Source organism: Scyliorhinus canicula, chromosome 20, assembly GCF_902713615.1.
Source record: "Scyliorhinus canicula chromosome 20, sScyCan1.1, whole genome shotgun sequence".
Lineage (NCBI taxonomy): Eukaryota > Metazoa > Chordata > Chondrichthyes > Carcharhiniformes > Scyliorhinidae > Scyliorhinus > Scyliorhinus canicula.
In genome coordinates this window covers 68,037,372-68,054,155 of record NC_052165.1, presented here as the reverse complement: position 1 = coordinate 68,054,155, position 16,784 = coordinate 68,037,372, and the positions used below count along the sequence as shown (strand labels likewise).

The window sequence follows — 16,784 nt, the reverse complement described above, 5'->3', positions numbered from 1 at the left end:
AAACTATCAAAAATGAGTGAGACAGACGAGGGAGCAAGTATCTTTGAAATCATCTTCCGGTAACAAATACATGTCTTCATGGAAAGAAGAGGAGAGACACATCAAATTGCCCAAGAAAGCAGATGATCAATGTTAAGCAATGGGCCACTTTGCAAGTCTACATAGGCAGAGGAATGTCTATTTAAACGAGACGTCATACAGGTAACATGTAAGACCATGAAATATTTTGAGAAATTGGAGCTAGATTCATGAATAGTTGTAATTAAGTTATTTCTGATTCTGGTCCCTGCTAATTAAATTTCCAAGATGGAATAAAATATAACGGAGAGTAGCAGAGCTGTTTTGCAGAAAGGCATGGAGATAAAACTTCTGTTTATGCAACATGTGGTAGTGTTCTGAAATAAAAACACAAAATGTTGGATAAACTGCAAATCTGAGGAGATAGAAACAGAGTTAATGTTTTGAGCCCGTATGACTCTTCTTCAGAGCTGAAGAGGGGTAGGAATGTGACGGATTATATGGTGGGAGAGGAGTGTAGAGGAGGTGGGCAGAATAGAAGCTCAGGGATAGGTTGTAGATAAGGAGAGATAGTGACCCAGAACTGTCTGCAAGCGGAAAAGATCAAATGATTTCAAAAGGGTATCGGGCACTTGAAGGAAATAAACCTGTGGGGCTATGGGGATTGAGTAGGGGAGTGGGAGTGAATGGATTGCTCCACGGGGAGCTAGCATGGATGGACCGAAAGGCCTCCCACTTTGCCATAAACAACTGTGACTCCAACAGAAATGGGTTTAATTGGTTCTTTGCAGTTTAAACAAAATTCTAATCACAAATTATTTTCTTTCATTCATCGCAAGTGCTTTGGCTGCTGATTCTTGACAAGTGATGACCGAATGTTTTGTATGGAATATGTTACATTCATAAGCAAATCATTTTCTGCCCTTTCACTGTGATGCCTTGCACTGGTTGGTTGAAACCCTGCACTCTGTGACTTTTCCCGTTTCTTTGCAAATGAAGCTTCAATCCCACTGTTAGTGTTGGTCCAAAATATAAGCTCGAAACGCATTTTCAGAAACTTGCTGCGATACCAAACCCACACTGCAGCAGAGTAGGCGTAGAGCTTGGGTTACATCACAGCATGGAGAGTGGGGGATTACCAGTGATTCTGAACACATGAATGGACACTTCTCCTTAATCTATGGTTGCCACTTTCTCCACGAGAAGATGGAACTGAAAGGCAGCCTACAGGCACTATATGAATATGGAGGCCTGCATTGACAGACTGGCATCCTGTGCAAAAACCCAAAGAATGAGGAGAAAATCTTGCACAAATGATTAATACAATGACCAGCAAGAAATGATGACATCGGTTTACTGTACTGCATCAGATTAATTTTTTTGGTGTGCTAATTCAGCTCTGCCATTTGTCACAGACAAGTTGGGTTTGTGTTAGCAGAGGAATGACCTGCATAATGTTTGTCCGTTGATCTGGCCAACAATAATTTGTAGCAACCAGGAAACTGCACAAAAGGAGGATTTATGTTAATTGTGAAGGAGTACAATGAAGAGCAGGACTGAAATGGGCTATTGGGGCTGGGCTGAACTTAAGCAATTAGCAGGCCAGGCCTGCATTTAATAGAATTGCATGTTCATTTGTTTTTTTACAAAGACATCCTAAAATTTTAAATTCTCTATTTTCTTTGTTTTGTACAATAATGAAGTAATTTTTTTCCCCCTCGGATTTTGCCTTCCTCTCTTGGAGACTCTGACAGTAATCTCTGACCACAAGCTCCATAGCCTTCCCATGAAGCTTTTTTCTTCAATTTTATTACCTCCCCATCTCCTGAAGGCACTGACCTCGTACTTTAAAAAAAATAAATTTAGAGTACCCAATTATATATTTTTCCAATTAAGGGGCAATTTAGCGTGGCCTATCTACCTATCCTGCATATCTTTGGGTTGTGGGGGTGAGATATGCGCAGACACGGAGGAAATGTGCAAACCCCACACAGCCAGTGACCCGCGGCCAGGATCGAACCAGAGTCCTCAGTGCTGTAGGCAGCAGTGCTAACCAATGCGTCACCATGCCACTCTATGGAGTTAGTCTACAGTTCACAAACACCCTCTACATGCTTAACCAGATGGCCATTTTGACATACAAACCTTGGCAGTGAACGCTGGCAGGTTCGTCAATGCATCAAAGCCCAGGCAGGAGTGAGTTTCATCTCATTTATTTTTAACATTCATCATTCAGACATGTTCAGGAGTGTAAAATTTGCATGATTTTTCTATGCACTTTTTTGAAGTGTATCGAGGACAACTTTGATAGCCCGCCTAATATCTGAACTGAGATCAATAAATGAACAGGGACTGGGGATGGAACCAGAAAACATCATGATCTGTGGGGTTCAGCAACTTACTGGAGATACTGCTGAACCATCGGGAGAACGGTCATTCTTCATGCAGTACAATGAGTGATACCAGGCTATTGAACCATGAACCGTGCAGTAAATACCAAGCATTTATTTATCCAATTTCCACACATGACACTCCAAATAGGAGACTGAGGCAAGAATTTGAGCTGATCTTAAACATTTCTTAGCCATGGGCCATAAGAGGCTGACTTGAAGAACTCCCAACGACTGCTCACCATGCATTGGTTACTTCCAGACGTGATTATTCCACCAGTCTCCTGAGTGACCTCTCATTTTTAACCCTCCATGAACCTCTCTAACCTCCTCCAGCCCTATAATCCCCTGAGATCTCTGCGCTCTGCTAATTCTGGCCCATTATGCATTGCCGATAGTTTCACCCTTGGCCCCAGGCTCTGGAATCTCCTTGTTAAACCTCTCCGCTTTTCAACCTCTCTTTCCTTCAAACATATTCCTTTGGTCATCTGCCCAAGTATCTTATGGTTTGAGGCTAAACTTTGGTTTGAACCAACTTGGGGATCATTTTATTCCTGGTTTGTTACAAGTGCTATGTAAGTACAATCTTTGTTATTGTTGCAGCTGGATCATATAAGTCAGCATAGACAGGGGAACTCACTGCTGCGACCTTCAGATCCATTGGACTTAGTACCACACCAAACGCTCCCTTACCAGCTGGGCCATTAAGAGAGCTACCTGCACTAGAATTGACTACATTCTTAAATTATAAATCAATAACATACTAATTTTGAAGGAAGTGGTACCAGGTATTGTAATGAGAGCAACATAAGAGCACTCAGGCTATTGTTACCTTTCGGTGGAAGCTTGAGTACATTTCTATAATAATCTAAAGATGGATTACACTCTAATTAAAATAGTTAATCCATTATCTGAGCATTTTTTTCATGCTGAAAGAACTGCATGTTTCTAAGAGCTTTACCATACTATGGCCAAAAAAATAATCTGCTAACCATGCATAATGGAGAAGTCAAAGAACGTTCTTGGTGTCCATATAACAAATATGCAAGAAATTGTTTTACATTATACATATACACAAAGGCTAATTTAAATCCTTTCAAAGCACTGCTATTATTTTTCAGTAAAACCATCTACTGTTTATAGCATTGCTGTAAGAGAGATGGTAATGAAATAATAGAGTGAAACGTCTTTCCATACCACTCTCTGCTCGGTTAATTTCACCTAAGAGTAGCTGAGACAAAGCAAGAAGACTTCAAATTTGTACGATGATGAATTTTGGCAGGAGAGAAAAGCGATATAAACTTAATGGCACAGTTCTACATAGTGTGCAGTGACATTAGGGGGCATGTTAAGATCTTTGAAGTGGGCAGGACATACTGAGAGAGTAGTAAGTATTTGGGACCTTGGGTTTCATAGATAGATGTATTGAGTACAAAAGCAGGGACGTTATGCTGAATCTCTGCTCAGCCCACATTTAGAATATTGCATTCAACTCTGGTTACCACACTTTTGGAAGAATGCCAGGGGAGACTTACCAGAATGGTCCTGGAGTTGGGGAATTTTGGCTACAAGGTCAGGACGGAGAAGCCAGCGTTATTCTCTCCTGGGAGCAAAGGAGATTATGGGGAGATTGTGTAGAGTTGTACAAGTTTATGACAGGTTTGGGGCAGCACGGTGGCGCAGTGGTTAGCATTGCTGCCTCACAGCGCTGAGGTTGCAGATTCGATCCCGGCTCTGGGTCACTGTCCGTGTGGACTTTTCATATTCTGCCCGTTTTTGCATGGGTTTCGCCCCCACAACCCAAAAATGTGCAAGGTAGATGGATTGATCACGCTAAATTGCCGTTAATTGGGAAAAATGAATTGGGCACTCCAAATTTATTTTAAAAATTAAAACCAGTTTGAATATGGTAGACAAGGAAGAACCGTTTCCATTAGCGAAGGTGCAAGTGCTGGGGGATACAGGTCTCAAGCAAGAATATGCAGGGGAAAATGTGAGGAAGGTTTTTTATCAAAAACAGCAGGATGTAATAACCTGCAACTTGCTACACACAAGGGTAGTGGAAACAGGGATGATGAATCATTTCAAGGAAATTGGATGGGGATTTGAAATAAACAGTCACTGCCAAAAATTGTGTAACAATATTAAATAATATTCTAATCAAGAATTCAGAAGAAATGTCTTTACCCAAAGAGTGGTTTGAGTGCAAAATTCATGTTTACTGCCAGGAATTATGCAACAATATTAACTAAATTACTAATATTCCAATCAGGAATTCAGAAGAAACTCATTTGCCCAATGAGTGTTTTTTTTAAATAAATGTACAGTACCCAATTCTTTTTTTCCCCCCCACAATTAAGGGGCAATTTAGCATGGCCAATCCACCTACCCTGAACATCTGTTTGGGTTGTGGGAGTGAGACCCATGCAGACACGGGGAGAATGTGAAAACTCCACATGGACAGTGACCCGGGGTCCTCGGTGCTGTGAGGCAGCAGTGCCAACCACTGCGCCGCCATGCCACCCTAGCCCAAAGTTTGTGTGCAAAATTCACCTTTATGGCCAAGAATTACATAACAATATTAAATAAATTACTGATATTCCAATCAGGAATTCTGAAGAAACTTCTTTACCCAAAGAGTGGTTTGTGTGCAGAATTCATGTTTACAAGAATACCATAGATGCCTTGAAAACATAAACACATGAAAAAAATAAGCAAAGGGTATACTGAGATGAAAAGGGGTGAGAGGAGACTGGTGTGGAGCATAAACACCAGCATAGACCAATGGGCCAAATGCCCTGTTTGTGTGCTGTATGTTCAGTACAATTCTATGTAAGAGTTGCACTTTACCAAGGCATGAGAAGGCAAATGACACTGTAGGCAGGGTTTTCTGGTCCTTCCCACTGGTGAGATCGTCTGGTCCTGCCAACCTCGCCGGCTGGTTGAACAATGCATGCAAAATGCCATCGAGTTCGGCAGGACCGGAAGATCCTGCCAGTAGCCCTGGTGTGCCACCTCTGTTGTGGGAAAACACACCAACCATGAGGGAGGTCTGGAAAATTCTGACCTATAAAGCTGTAACCCAGCAGAATGATTGCCTTCAGGAAAGGAGAAAAATTGATGTAAAAATTGGCAAGCAAGTTAACAACTCCTTTCTTTCCAACTGTTTGAATGTTTACTTCAGAAGAACCATCCTGCAATCATTTAAAACGTGCAGTGCTACCAAAACATATCAGGGGAATAAAACAAATATTTGAAAATGTTAATTGAAAGGTGTGCATGTTTGAAACATCAGCTGGCTTGAACATGTTTATATTAAAAATCTGCAATATAATCCTGGGTTTCAGATGACTTTAAAAACCCGACTGAGCTTTGTTTTCTAAGTCGTCACAGCATCCAAATCCCCTGAATTCAGGAGGAATGCTTTTAAATGGTTAAATGTATGTTCAGGGCTCTTGCATACTGAAAGAATTGTGATCTTTGCTTTGGCTGACTTATCTCACACTGCCCTACAAACATGCTGTAGCCATGTAAAAGTTATGATTCACCATAACATGTAGTGAAATTGAATTGTCACGACACCCTCCACTTGACCCAGAGTCGCAACACAGGTAAAATTAGATTTATTTAAAATACCTGACCAAGGTCCTTGGTTGAGCCTAATAAACTACAGTCACCAGGTTTGTAACTAAAATACAAGTAACCTTTTATTATGTACAGTATTATAATTAACCGTAAGAAAATGTAACTGACTGTCTACTACCCTTTTCCCCCAACAACCCCGCCCCTTCCTAACTCACCCCACTCTCTATATATACACACACACACACACACACACACACACACACACACACACACACAGACAACACAAAGGAGAATGGCTGGACAAAAGGGAAAGAAAATATTCATAAAAATTAAAGGAGAAAGATGACTTCTAGTCAATGTCTTTCTAAAGTTTAGGCTTCCATTTGGTACTTCTTTCTCGGTTTCAGATGGCTTTCTCTGGAAAGGTTATCTACTTTCTCTGAAAACTCAGCATTATTTCAGGTGCAGAGAGAGAGATAGTTCTTTTCACTTCCAAGGTCTAAACATTTCTGTCCAGTTCTTTCAGAATGCATCACACAGGATCCAATCATTGACCATTGTCAGGCAGAACACTGTCCCTGGCCAACCCACCGGTTTCCAGTTAACCAATCAATCCGACGCCCTCCAAACCTGGTTCCTATGATCCACTCAATGCCATGCCACTCAAGTGGATAGAGCAGTGAAGAAGGCCTATAGTGTGTTAGCTTTTATTAACAGGGGGCTTGAGTTTAAGAGCCGTGGGGTTATGCTGCAACTGTACATGACCCTGGTGAGACCACATTTGGAGTATTGTGTGCAGTACTGGTCGCCTCACAATAGGAAGGATATGTAAGCATTGGAAATGGTGCAAAGGAGATTTACAGGATGCTGCCTGGTTTGGAGGATAGGTCTTATGAGGAAAGGTTGAGGGAGCTAGGGCGTTTCTCTGGAGCGGAGGAGGATGAGAGGCGACTTAATAGAGGTTTATAAGACGATGAGGGGGATAGATAGAGTGGATGTTCAGAGACTATTTCCTCGGGTGGATGTAGCTGTTACAAGAGGGCTTAACAATAAGGTTCAGGGTGGGAGTTTATAGTAGGGATGTCCAAGGTAGGTTCTTTACTCAGAGAGTGGTCAGGGTGTGGAATGGACTGCCTGCTGTGATAGTGGAGTCGGACACTTCAGGAACTTTCAAGCGGTTATTGGATAGGCACATGGAGCACACCAGAATGACAGGGAATGGGATAGCTAGATCTTGGTTTCGGACAAGGCTCGGCACAACATTGAGGGCTGAAGGGCCTGTTCTGTGCTGCACTGTTCTACGTTCTATGGCATCTGGCGTCTCCTTTCCAAAAACAAAACCAAGGAACACAGTGTCCTGGCAAGCAGGCTGTTTCAACTTGGTGTCTTTTGCTTCAAGGCACATCCCGATTATGAGTCCGCGGAACAAAATAATAAAATAAAAGAAACGGGAGGAAAAGAAATAACCAGGAAGGATTCATAAATAATCCAATATCAATGCAGTTCAAAATACATGCTGCAATGCAATTTTAGTTTTAAAAAACAATCCATTAAGTGCAGCAGCTGCCATCCATTTTTCACGGTCATTTAAACCACAATAAAATGGTACCATGAGTCATCGATTTCAGATTGTTGTTAATTACACAGACCAGCATTTCATTGAAACATCTGTGGCGGGTTTCGCCCTACCGGGTGGGGGGGTCCCGGCGGGACGGAGTGGCGTGATCCACTCCGTCGTCGGGCCGCCACAATGGTGCAGAATCCTCCGCACCTTCAGGGGCCAGGCCCATCCCAGAGTCGTTGGCGCCCCGCCGGCCGGTGGGAAAGGGGCTTGGCGCCACACCAACAAGCGCCGAAGGGCCTCCGCCGGCCGGCGCATGCGTGGGAGTGCCATCGTGAGCTGGCGTCATCCCAACATGTGCAGAGTGATTCGCTTCCGCACCGGGAATGGCGGAGGATCACAGCCTCTGGTGCAGAAGAATACAGTGCCCCCACGGCACAGGCCCGCGCACAGATCGTTGGGCCACGATCGTGAGTCAGGCCACCGTGGGGGCACCTCCTAGGGCCAGTTCCCCCATGCCCCCCCAAGAACCCCGGAGCCCACCTGCACCACCAGATCCCGCCAGTAAGGGACCTAGTCCAATTTATGCCGGCTGGACCGGCAACAGCCGGCGGGACTTCGGTCCGTCGTGGGCCGGAGATTTCGGGCAGCCCCGGCCCCCATTGAGTCGCGCCGGACCCCGCCATTCTCCGAGGTGGGCGGTGCGACTCACGTCGGGCCGGTTTTGAGGGGGGGGGGGGGCGGGATTCACGCCGACCCCCGGCAATTCTCCCACCCAGCGGGGGGTCGGAGAATCCCACTCCTGGTGATTCAATGGGCTTGGATTACGTTGACGAATTCAATTCAATCCTGTTCAGATTCACATATATTTGGCTGTTCAGCATGCAGTGAGATCGGGGGGTCCTCATTCATGACTTACAGAAAACTAGCATGCAGGTACAGAAAGTGAATAGAATGGTGGCATTTACCGCTAAGTGTATAGAATATAAAGTTAAGGAAGTTTTGCAACTATATAAGACATTGATGAGACCACACCTAGAGTATTGTGCAGTTTTAACAGTTTAACAGTTTAGGCCCATATTCCCTAGAGTTTAGAAGAATGAGGGGGAGATCTAATTGCAGTAGAGAAGATGATAAAAGGTATGGATAAAGCAGACGTGGAGCAGATGCTTCCTCTTGTGGGGCATTCTAAAACAAGAGGTCATAGACTTAGGATAAGAGGTAGCAAATTTGAAGCAGCGTTGAGGAAAAACTACTTCTCCCAAAGTATTGTGAATCTATGGAATTTGCTACCCTAGAGTGCAGTGGATGCTGGGATAATGAGTAAATTTAAGGAGAGTTAAACAGATTTTTAGTTGGTAATGTGTTGAAGGGTTATGGGGAATGGACAGGATGGTAAAGGCCAGGATGAGATCAGCCATGATCAGCCAGACTTGATGACTCAAATGGCCTAATTCTGCTCCTATATCACATGAACGTATGAGATCATGTGCATGATCTCCCCATGTTTACATGGCTAAAGTTGACTCTGTCTCGGTTAGGACATGGGCTCTGACTCTATCAGAAGGGAGCTAATTTTAGCAACGTAAACTCAGGGTGACTCAAACTACAGAAGGAGCATGCGGAAAAGCACCTTCACTCTGGCTTATAGTGCAGGCTTCTTGACTGTCTTGTAACGTGTAGGGGTCTATGTGTGATACTCTGTACAGCCCGTGACCCAAACACTATTGTGATGCACGGCTGGTTGACAAAATTGTTTTATTTTAAATCAGTGAAGGCAGAAATATCATAACATATTCAGAGGTGTTTCATATTTAATCTAACATGCATTGACAAGACAGCAGTATGTACAACAAACAATCTTCTCCTTGGCCCAGTTTTCACACTCCTGCCACTATCCTCAGATTGTTGGTTCAAGTCGCACTCCGTAAACATGAGCACATAATCTAGACTGGCAATTCAGTGCAGTAGAAGGAAGTACTGCCAGGATATCTTTGCAGGATAGAAACACTAATGCGCACGCACACATGAAGTGTAAGTAACAACTAAAACTGGTTTATTCTGATTTACATATATACATGTATACACCAATGGCCACAAGAAGGGGCTATTTTGTTCCTCTCTCCTTCATGAAAGTGTTACACAAAGTTAAAATTTCATACAGTTTTATAAATTGGTTTTTCATTTATTTATAAAGCCATCCTATCCCAAGATGGACACTTTCAGAACTTGAGAAAGGACCTTGACATATCTGAGCCTGATTTTGACCCTGACATTCTATTGTAATTTCTACTTCATGAAACATATCTGTTTGTCTCTGACTCGGATCTTAATTGATGTCAGGCACAGCTTGTGTTGGAGTGATTATTGGTACTCTACTCATATCCCAACTATCCAATGCATCAGACTCATTCGATTTGTTCCAACTTCCTTTTTTTTGTAAGCGATCCTCTAAAAGTAAACATGAACTATATGTACAAACCTAATCTTTCCACTACCAAACATCTTGGACTACATATTTTCACTACTCTTCCTGATAGCTGTATGATGATTCTCTTTCATTTTGACCTTCTGGTTCAGCTTCAGACTTCTTTCTCTCACTCTGCTCCCATCATAACACTCTTTCTACTCACATTTTTGTTCTCCTCCTGGCTGTGCTAAATATAGCTTCAGTAATGCAATAAACCACAATTCAGCTGGTGTCCTGCTGGTAGTATTGTGGGGTGTGTGTCAATGAATAAGCAAAAATATTGCCAGTTTGCGATTCAACGACAACTGACATTTCTTCCAATTTGTATCTGGCATTCTCTTTGCAAGAGCACGTTTAGCAATTTGCTCTGAAGCAAGATGATATGGGGAGACATGTGTGTTTTACCCTGTTCATGCTCATGAATTTTAAAGATTTGTGAGGCCGTAATCAGACAGTTTTCTCCGGGGAGACATTGAACATAGTGCAGAAGGAGGCCATTCGGACCATCGAGTGTGCACCGATCCACTTAAGCTCTCACTTCCGGCCAATCCCCGTAACCCAATAACCCCTCCTCACCTTTTTGGACACTAAGGGCAATTTAGCATGGCCAATCCACCTAACCTGCACGTCTTTGGACTGCGGGAGGAAACCGGAGCACCCGGAGGAAACCCACGCAGACACGGAGAGAACGTGCAGACTCCACAGACAGTGACCCAGCGAGTAATCAATCCTGGGACTCTGGCGCTGTGAAGCCACAGTGCTATCCACTTGTGCTACCGTTGGAACTCAAACAGCAAAAAAACTATGCAAAATATCTAGAATCTTGTTCTTGTTCGATTCATTGGAAATCCCTCAACCCATTTTGAATGGCTTTCGCAATAAATAGTTAATTTTTCAGAATATGAAGGGCAACGTGTAGTCTCTGCCATACTTTAGCTGGCCATTTGCATGGTGGCTTATTTTCTATTGTTTGATAAACTCCGCACTATTTCACGGTGTCTTCTATGTCCTTTTTAAACTCTGGCCACCAAAGGTGGCTTCTTGCCAGACTCTGTCAAACTCAGCCCCAACATTGATCATGAAGATTACATCACAATTGTGAAGAATTCCAACCCTGGCTGCCCACATAACCAATTAAAAATTCATTCTGACGCACAAAAAAAGGCCAATTTCTAAATCCAGTATTTTTCTGTTAGGTCCAACGGATGCTTAATGAGTCAAAGTCATATTTAACTCCTAACAAACACGTTTTTTATTTTAGTTTCATCGGCTTCCATTTAGTATTTCTTCAACTGCCAGAATTCTCAAAAGCCTGACAAACTGAATTTTGCATCGACTTTAGAGATCGGTGTGATATTATGATAACATACTTATTTGCGTTCCAAACAGTCAGACCAATGCTTTCACCTTTAGGAAAGCATGGAGTTTGGGCAAAGGCATAAATGTGAAATGCTTCGAAATGTGACATTTTTGGGTCACTGGGTAGACAAAGATGGGTTTATCCTACCAAGGGTGAGATTCGGGCATTAAGAAATGCAGCACACCCTCAGAATATCTCTGGGCTCCGATATTGAAAAAATCTGGACTCCTGTCAATATCGTGAATAGATGCTCCACAGTTAGAAAAGTGCATTACATTCCAGTATCTGATGTAATGGTGTCTTATAATCGTCACATACTCTGACACAACCATGTGGCTTTGGTCCTACCACTATGCCTTTGCAGTTGCTGTTTGAAGAGCATAGAGCACTGGATAAGGCCTGCAGCAAACTTGTCTTTGCTTTCTTCTGAAATCGTATGTTGGCCTTATATCCGTGAAATGAGTTGCCATTTCGCTATACCGGATCATTTTGTCTTTCATTGTTAATATCGTTCTATGTGAAAAAGCTCATTCTAACGTAAATGCTGCTAACCAGTCCCTTCCTAACAGGCTGATTTTTCACCCTTGTCCACAAATTGCTCCTTGCAGGTGACAGAAACGGACACACTTCCTCCAAGGGAAATTTACTCTCCTCCATAACTTTGTAATTCTATGCGGGGTTTGTCCAGTTGACGTTGGCTCGTGGTAAACCACACTAAGTGACATATCTGTGTCGATCCCCGTGTCGATCCCCATGTTTATCAGAGCTCCATCCAATGCTGATTGGACAACGATGCCCTGTGAATTTCGACTGGTCATGTGTGTGTCAACCGACCCCTCATTAACCTTCTGCTGTTCGACAACCAAATGAAGTGATAGTTGTTTCCTACAGCCAATATTTTCTTCATTTATATTCTCTTGACATGCCTTGGCAAGATGACCCTTCTTCCTGAAGCTGTGGCACTCTGCCTTCAGCAATGGATATTAGTGTGTCCAATGTTGGCCTGAGCACCAGTAACAGGACTTGGCTATACGTCTAATATTAATTGTCATTGTTGGGGCTTCCTGAATACTTAGCCACAGCTCACTTCAGCAGATCACTGACGATGGTTAAATCCTAACTTTCCTCATGCTGTGCTAAGGACAATTTCTGTTTGACAAGCTATGCCGAAAGGTACCTTTGCCATTTCAGCAACTTACTGTAAATGCACCAACTCTCTAAACTGCACCCCAAATCAGTCCTACAATGCTCGCTCTTTAAATTTTCCAAAATTACAATGCTTTTTCAAAGCCATGATAAAGTCTCCAATGTCCTCATCGAGTAACTGATTCCTTATTCCAAACTGATTGCTTTCTGCGATCTCCAATGGCTTGGCACAAATTGACCGAGCAGTGGTGTGTCTTTTAGCTGAGCAGGGGCGAGCAAATTCTTGACCTGGGCCAGCTTCTGTCAAAAATATCATCCTTTTCCCAACTCCCTAATTAACAGCTAGATTATAATGATCGTCCAGGATAGTTAGCAGTGAAAAACATCTCTAGTCACTCCACATACACAACGAAACAGGAAAAGACTGTCGGTCATTGCTATACTTTTCCAGTCAAGGAATAATATCAGTTGTTTCAGCCATTTTTGAAGGCCAGACCACCTGCATTCAAACAACATTTCAAGGTCATAATTATAAGCCTATTTCTCAGCAAAGAAACGCTCAGTTCTTCTGTTGGAAGTTTCTCCAACCTAAAATTTGTTTGGCTAGGGAATCCCACCTTGTTGCCAGGTATTGGTACCTTTGCAGGACAAAGTATTGGATAGGTGAACATGGAGTTCATGTACCCAACTGAACTTGGTTTATTCTGGTTTGTTTATACACATACACAAATGGCCACAAGAATGTGTTATTACCAGTTGCACATGACAAAATGACCAGATGTAATTATATATAAGACTATTTTCTATCTTCGGTGAATGCTAAAGATCCCATGACACTATTTGAAGTAGAGCAGGGCGTTTCCTGGTATCCAGGCCAATGGGTGAATGCAAAAGATCCCATGACCTATATAAAATACAGCATGGAGTTTCCTGGTATCCAGGCCAAATTTATCAGTCAACATCTTAAAAACAGATTATCTGACTTTTTATGCAAATGTGGCTGTTAGGCCATTCACCATCCAAATTCCCATTGTTAATCCCTGGAACACCAGTTGTGTTGTATCGTGACAATCGTTAAAATTATCCTGTTTGTCAATGGCAATCACTCTTACCCACTCCTGACAGCTCATCAGAATTAATTACTTAAACTGCTTACTTCCACAATGGAGAAGGAGGAACTCAAAGTCACTGACCTGACCATTTTATCATGCAAAGTTAACACATGCAATGAAAATCATTTTAAAACTGTTTCCTGCAATGCATCATGTTGATCTCGATCACACTTAATAAAGTGAACATTTGTTTTAAAACAACTTTTATTTAGTTGTGCAAAACAACTGAGGTAACACTACCAACCACGCCACATAATTCAATATTCACAGTACAAGTTGAGTATCCTTCATCCGTAAATCTGAAAATTGAACACATTCAAAAGCCATGCCCAATTTGAACCTAATCAACTTTTAGCAAAGGGAGTTTAGTTGTTTGTCTGTGATGGGTGGCATGATGGCACAGTGATTAGCATTACTGCCTCACAGCACCAGGGACTAGGGTTCAATTCCAGCCTTGGGTCACTGTCTATGTGGCATTTGCATGTTTTGAGTTTCTGCCTGCTTGAGTTTCCTCCAGGTGCTGTGGTTTCCTCCCACCATCCAAAGATGTGCAGGGTAGGTAAATTGGCTATGCTAAAATTCCCCCTAGCATCCAAACGTCAGTTGGGGTTACAAGGACAGGGTGGGGAAGTGCGCCTAGGTGGATGAGTCGGTGAAGACTCGTTGGGCTGAATGATCTCCTTCTGTACTCCATGGATTCTATGTTTACATTGGGATTTTTGTGGTGAACATGTCAAAATTAAACTTTTTCAGGTATCCTGTATTAATTAATCAGTGATAATCTTACTTTTCCAGACATTATATTTATTTAGACTATAGTTAGCCTAAACGTCAGCTATTGTAAGATTATATGAGTTAACCAAAAAAAACAAAACGATCTGAATACCAAAATGCAATATGCCTTGAGGGTTTTGAGAAAGGATACTCGATCTGTACTCTTGTCCTACATCTCACATCCAAAACAAAAACTCAAGCAAACTGAGTACAGAGTACTAGGTTTTATGCATTACTGAGGGTAAAATGTCCCTTAAAACATTTAAAATACTCATCCAGAAAGACAGGAACCGAAGTAGGCTTTCCAGTTCAAGTTGGTTTTGCAATTCAGTTACATCCCGGTTGATCTCGATCACAACTTTGTATCTGCCGTGACTCCCATGTCCCTCAATATCCATTCCTTAGACTATCTAATCATCTATATTTCATTTTAATTATTTTCCTGTTTCATCATAAACATTTACTTTGCTATGTCTATCTAATCATTTCAAATGCAACCGTTTGCCTGTGCTTTGCCTGTAAGATTTGAGTTTGCCAACCATGGAATTTCACCTGGCATCCTTTCTGATGGTCATCTCTGTTCATAAATAATAAGTCGTTTTAATTCTCAGTCAGTCCACTTCTGACTTGCACAGTACTCACAGGCGTGTACATGGGCTGGAAGTGCTGGACATGTGTGTGTGTGTATATATATGGTGGGGACACACAGCTTGGCACTGAGCAAGCAAGTCCAGTCGTTTTGAACTGGGATGAGCTTTGACTGAGTGCTCAGCAGCTGAGACGGTTGGAGCAGGGCAGGGGTGAGATCCATGAGCCTGGCTGAGGGGGAACAAAAAAAAAGAGAGCCGCTTCGTGCAACAGCTGTTCAGAACATCGCCCCGAAGCGTCGTGTGCAAGTCAAAATTGGGCGAGAGTCAGTGCGAAGCGAGTGAGATTTGAAATCTGAGAGTTCCAGCCTAAATAATGACGGCACTTTCTGATTGTAAACTCCAAGTGGCCACACTTTATATTTATCTTATTAAAAAAAATACGGGATGGGGAATTAAAACCAGAAAGGTGTCAGAAGTGACAAGTTGTCCCTTGACCGGGGGAGGTGGGGGGACAAATTAACTCCTCCAAGTTTCTGTCGATTGCTTTTGAACGGTTAATAAAGAACAGGCTCACCTTGTGGGTATTTTTGTTCAGCTTGGCCCGGTCGGAGGCGGCGCCGCCACAGGTGGGCGGCAAGTCCCCCTGGCGGGCACTTCGACTGTGGGGGGCGTCTCTCTTGTACCTGGAGGCGCCCCTGAAGGTTGCCAGCTGCTGGAAGAACTCGAGTCGGTGGGCCGGCAGCTCGGGGAATTCCCTCTTGTGGTCGCAGGACACCGGGCAGCCAAAGAGCGCGATGAGGAGCAAACCGGTGAGCCTGGCAGCCATTCCCCCCTCCTCTTCTTCTTCTTTATCACCGAGAGAAAGGGAAGGGGGGTGGAGAGAGGGAGGAGAGAGAAATACTCGACAACTTTAAAAACACACACAAGGAAGTGAAGAAGAGTGAGGGAGAGGGGGCGGGCTGGTTGGGTTGGGTGATGCTGTGAAGTTGGATGGTCGCCAGCACCGTGTGTCCCGGTTGCTAAGCTGGTTTGTGGGGTGTTGCTATGAGATGATGTGATAAAGGCTTCCTGGTGTGCACCTGTCACCCGAGCCACAACCAGCCAAGTGATGGCAAAAAAAATATTAAACTTTCGACGCTCCTTCTCCAGAAATTCGAACTGGACTTTGGGCTTGACTTTGCTGCCCAACCCTCCCCCCCCCGGACCATTTGACACCCTGAGGGGTGGAGGACTGTCACAAACCTCTGCTGTATGTCGTGTTAGGTACTGGTCTAACACCGGCTTCAACTGGATGCAGCTTAGATCAGAAGTTAGTTCAGTCAGGTTAATTGAACTAATAACAGTTAGCACAGTTCTCTGTGAGTTCGACTCTGCAAATTTAAGTGTGGTTACTCTGTGTGACTGAACCAGACTTGCTCTTAGTCACGTGGTGGAGGTGTGCGATTGTAACAATACCCTTGACTGACTCTCCAGATGTTTATCAGTGGAAAGAGGCTGAGTGCGAGTGCCTGTCTTTTATAGTCACATCCCACCCCCGAGTGTCCTGCCTGCTTATTGGTCATGTCCTGTTCTCTGTGTCCATTAGCTGCTTGTCTGTATATCATTATGTGTGTGTATATATATATCATGACACTATCCTCAGCAATGCACCATTATACCCTGGTCCCCGCCCCCCACTGCCACCACCACCAACAATCCCCCAACCTAAAACCAAAAAGGGATACCCTCACAGACGTGCACCCACTGATGTTCATAGGCATGCTTCCCGTATTGGGTGT

General features: G+C 43.3%; 1 protein-coding gene across 1 annotated transcript in view; it reads right to left on the bottom strand.

The window, feature by feature from the left end:
• LOC119954961 (sortilin-like) overlaps positions 1–16,007 on the bottom strand; it is a 138,785-nt gene extending 122,778 nt beyond the window's left edge. The window contains exon 1 of the mRNA XM_038780709.1: positions 15,581–16,007. Coding sequence (XP_038636637.1) covers positions 15,581–15,832 — 252 coding nt within the window. The 5' untranslated portion in view covers positions 15,833–16,007. The remainder of the gene's footprint in view (positions 1–15,580) is intronic.
• Positions 16,008–16,784: the final 777 nt, after the last annotated feature.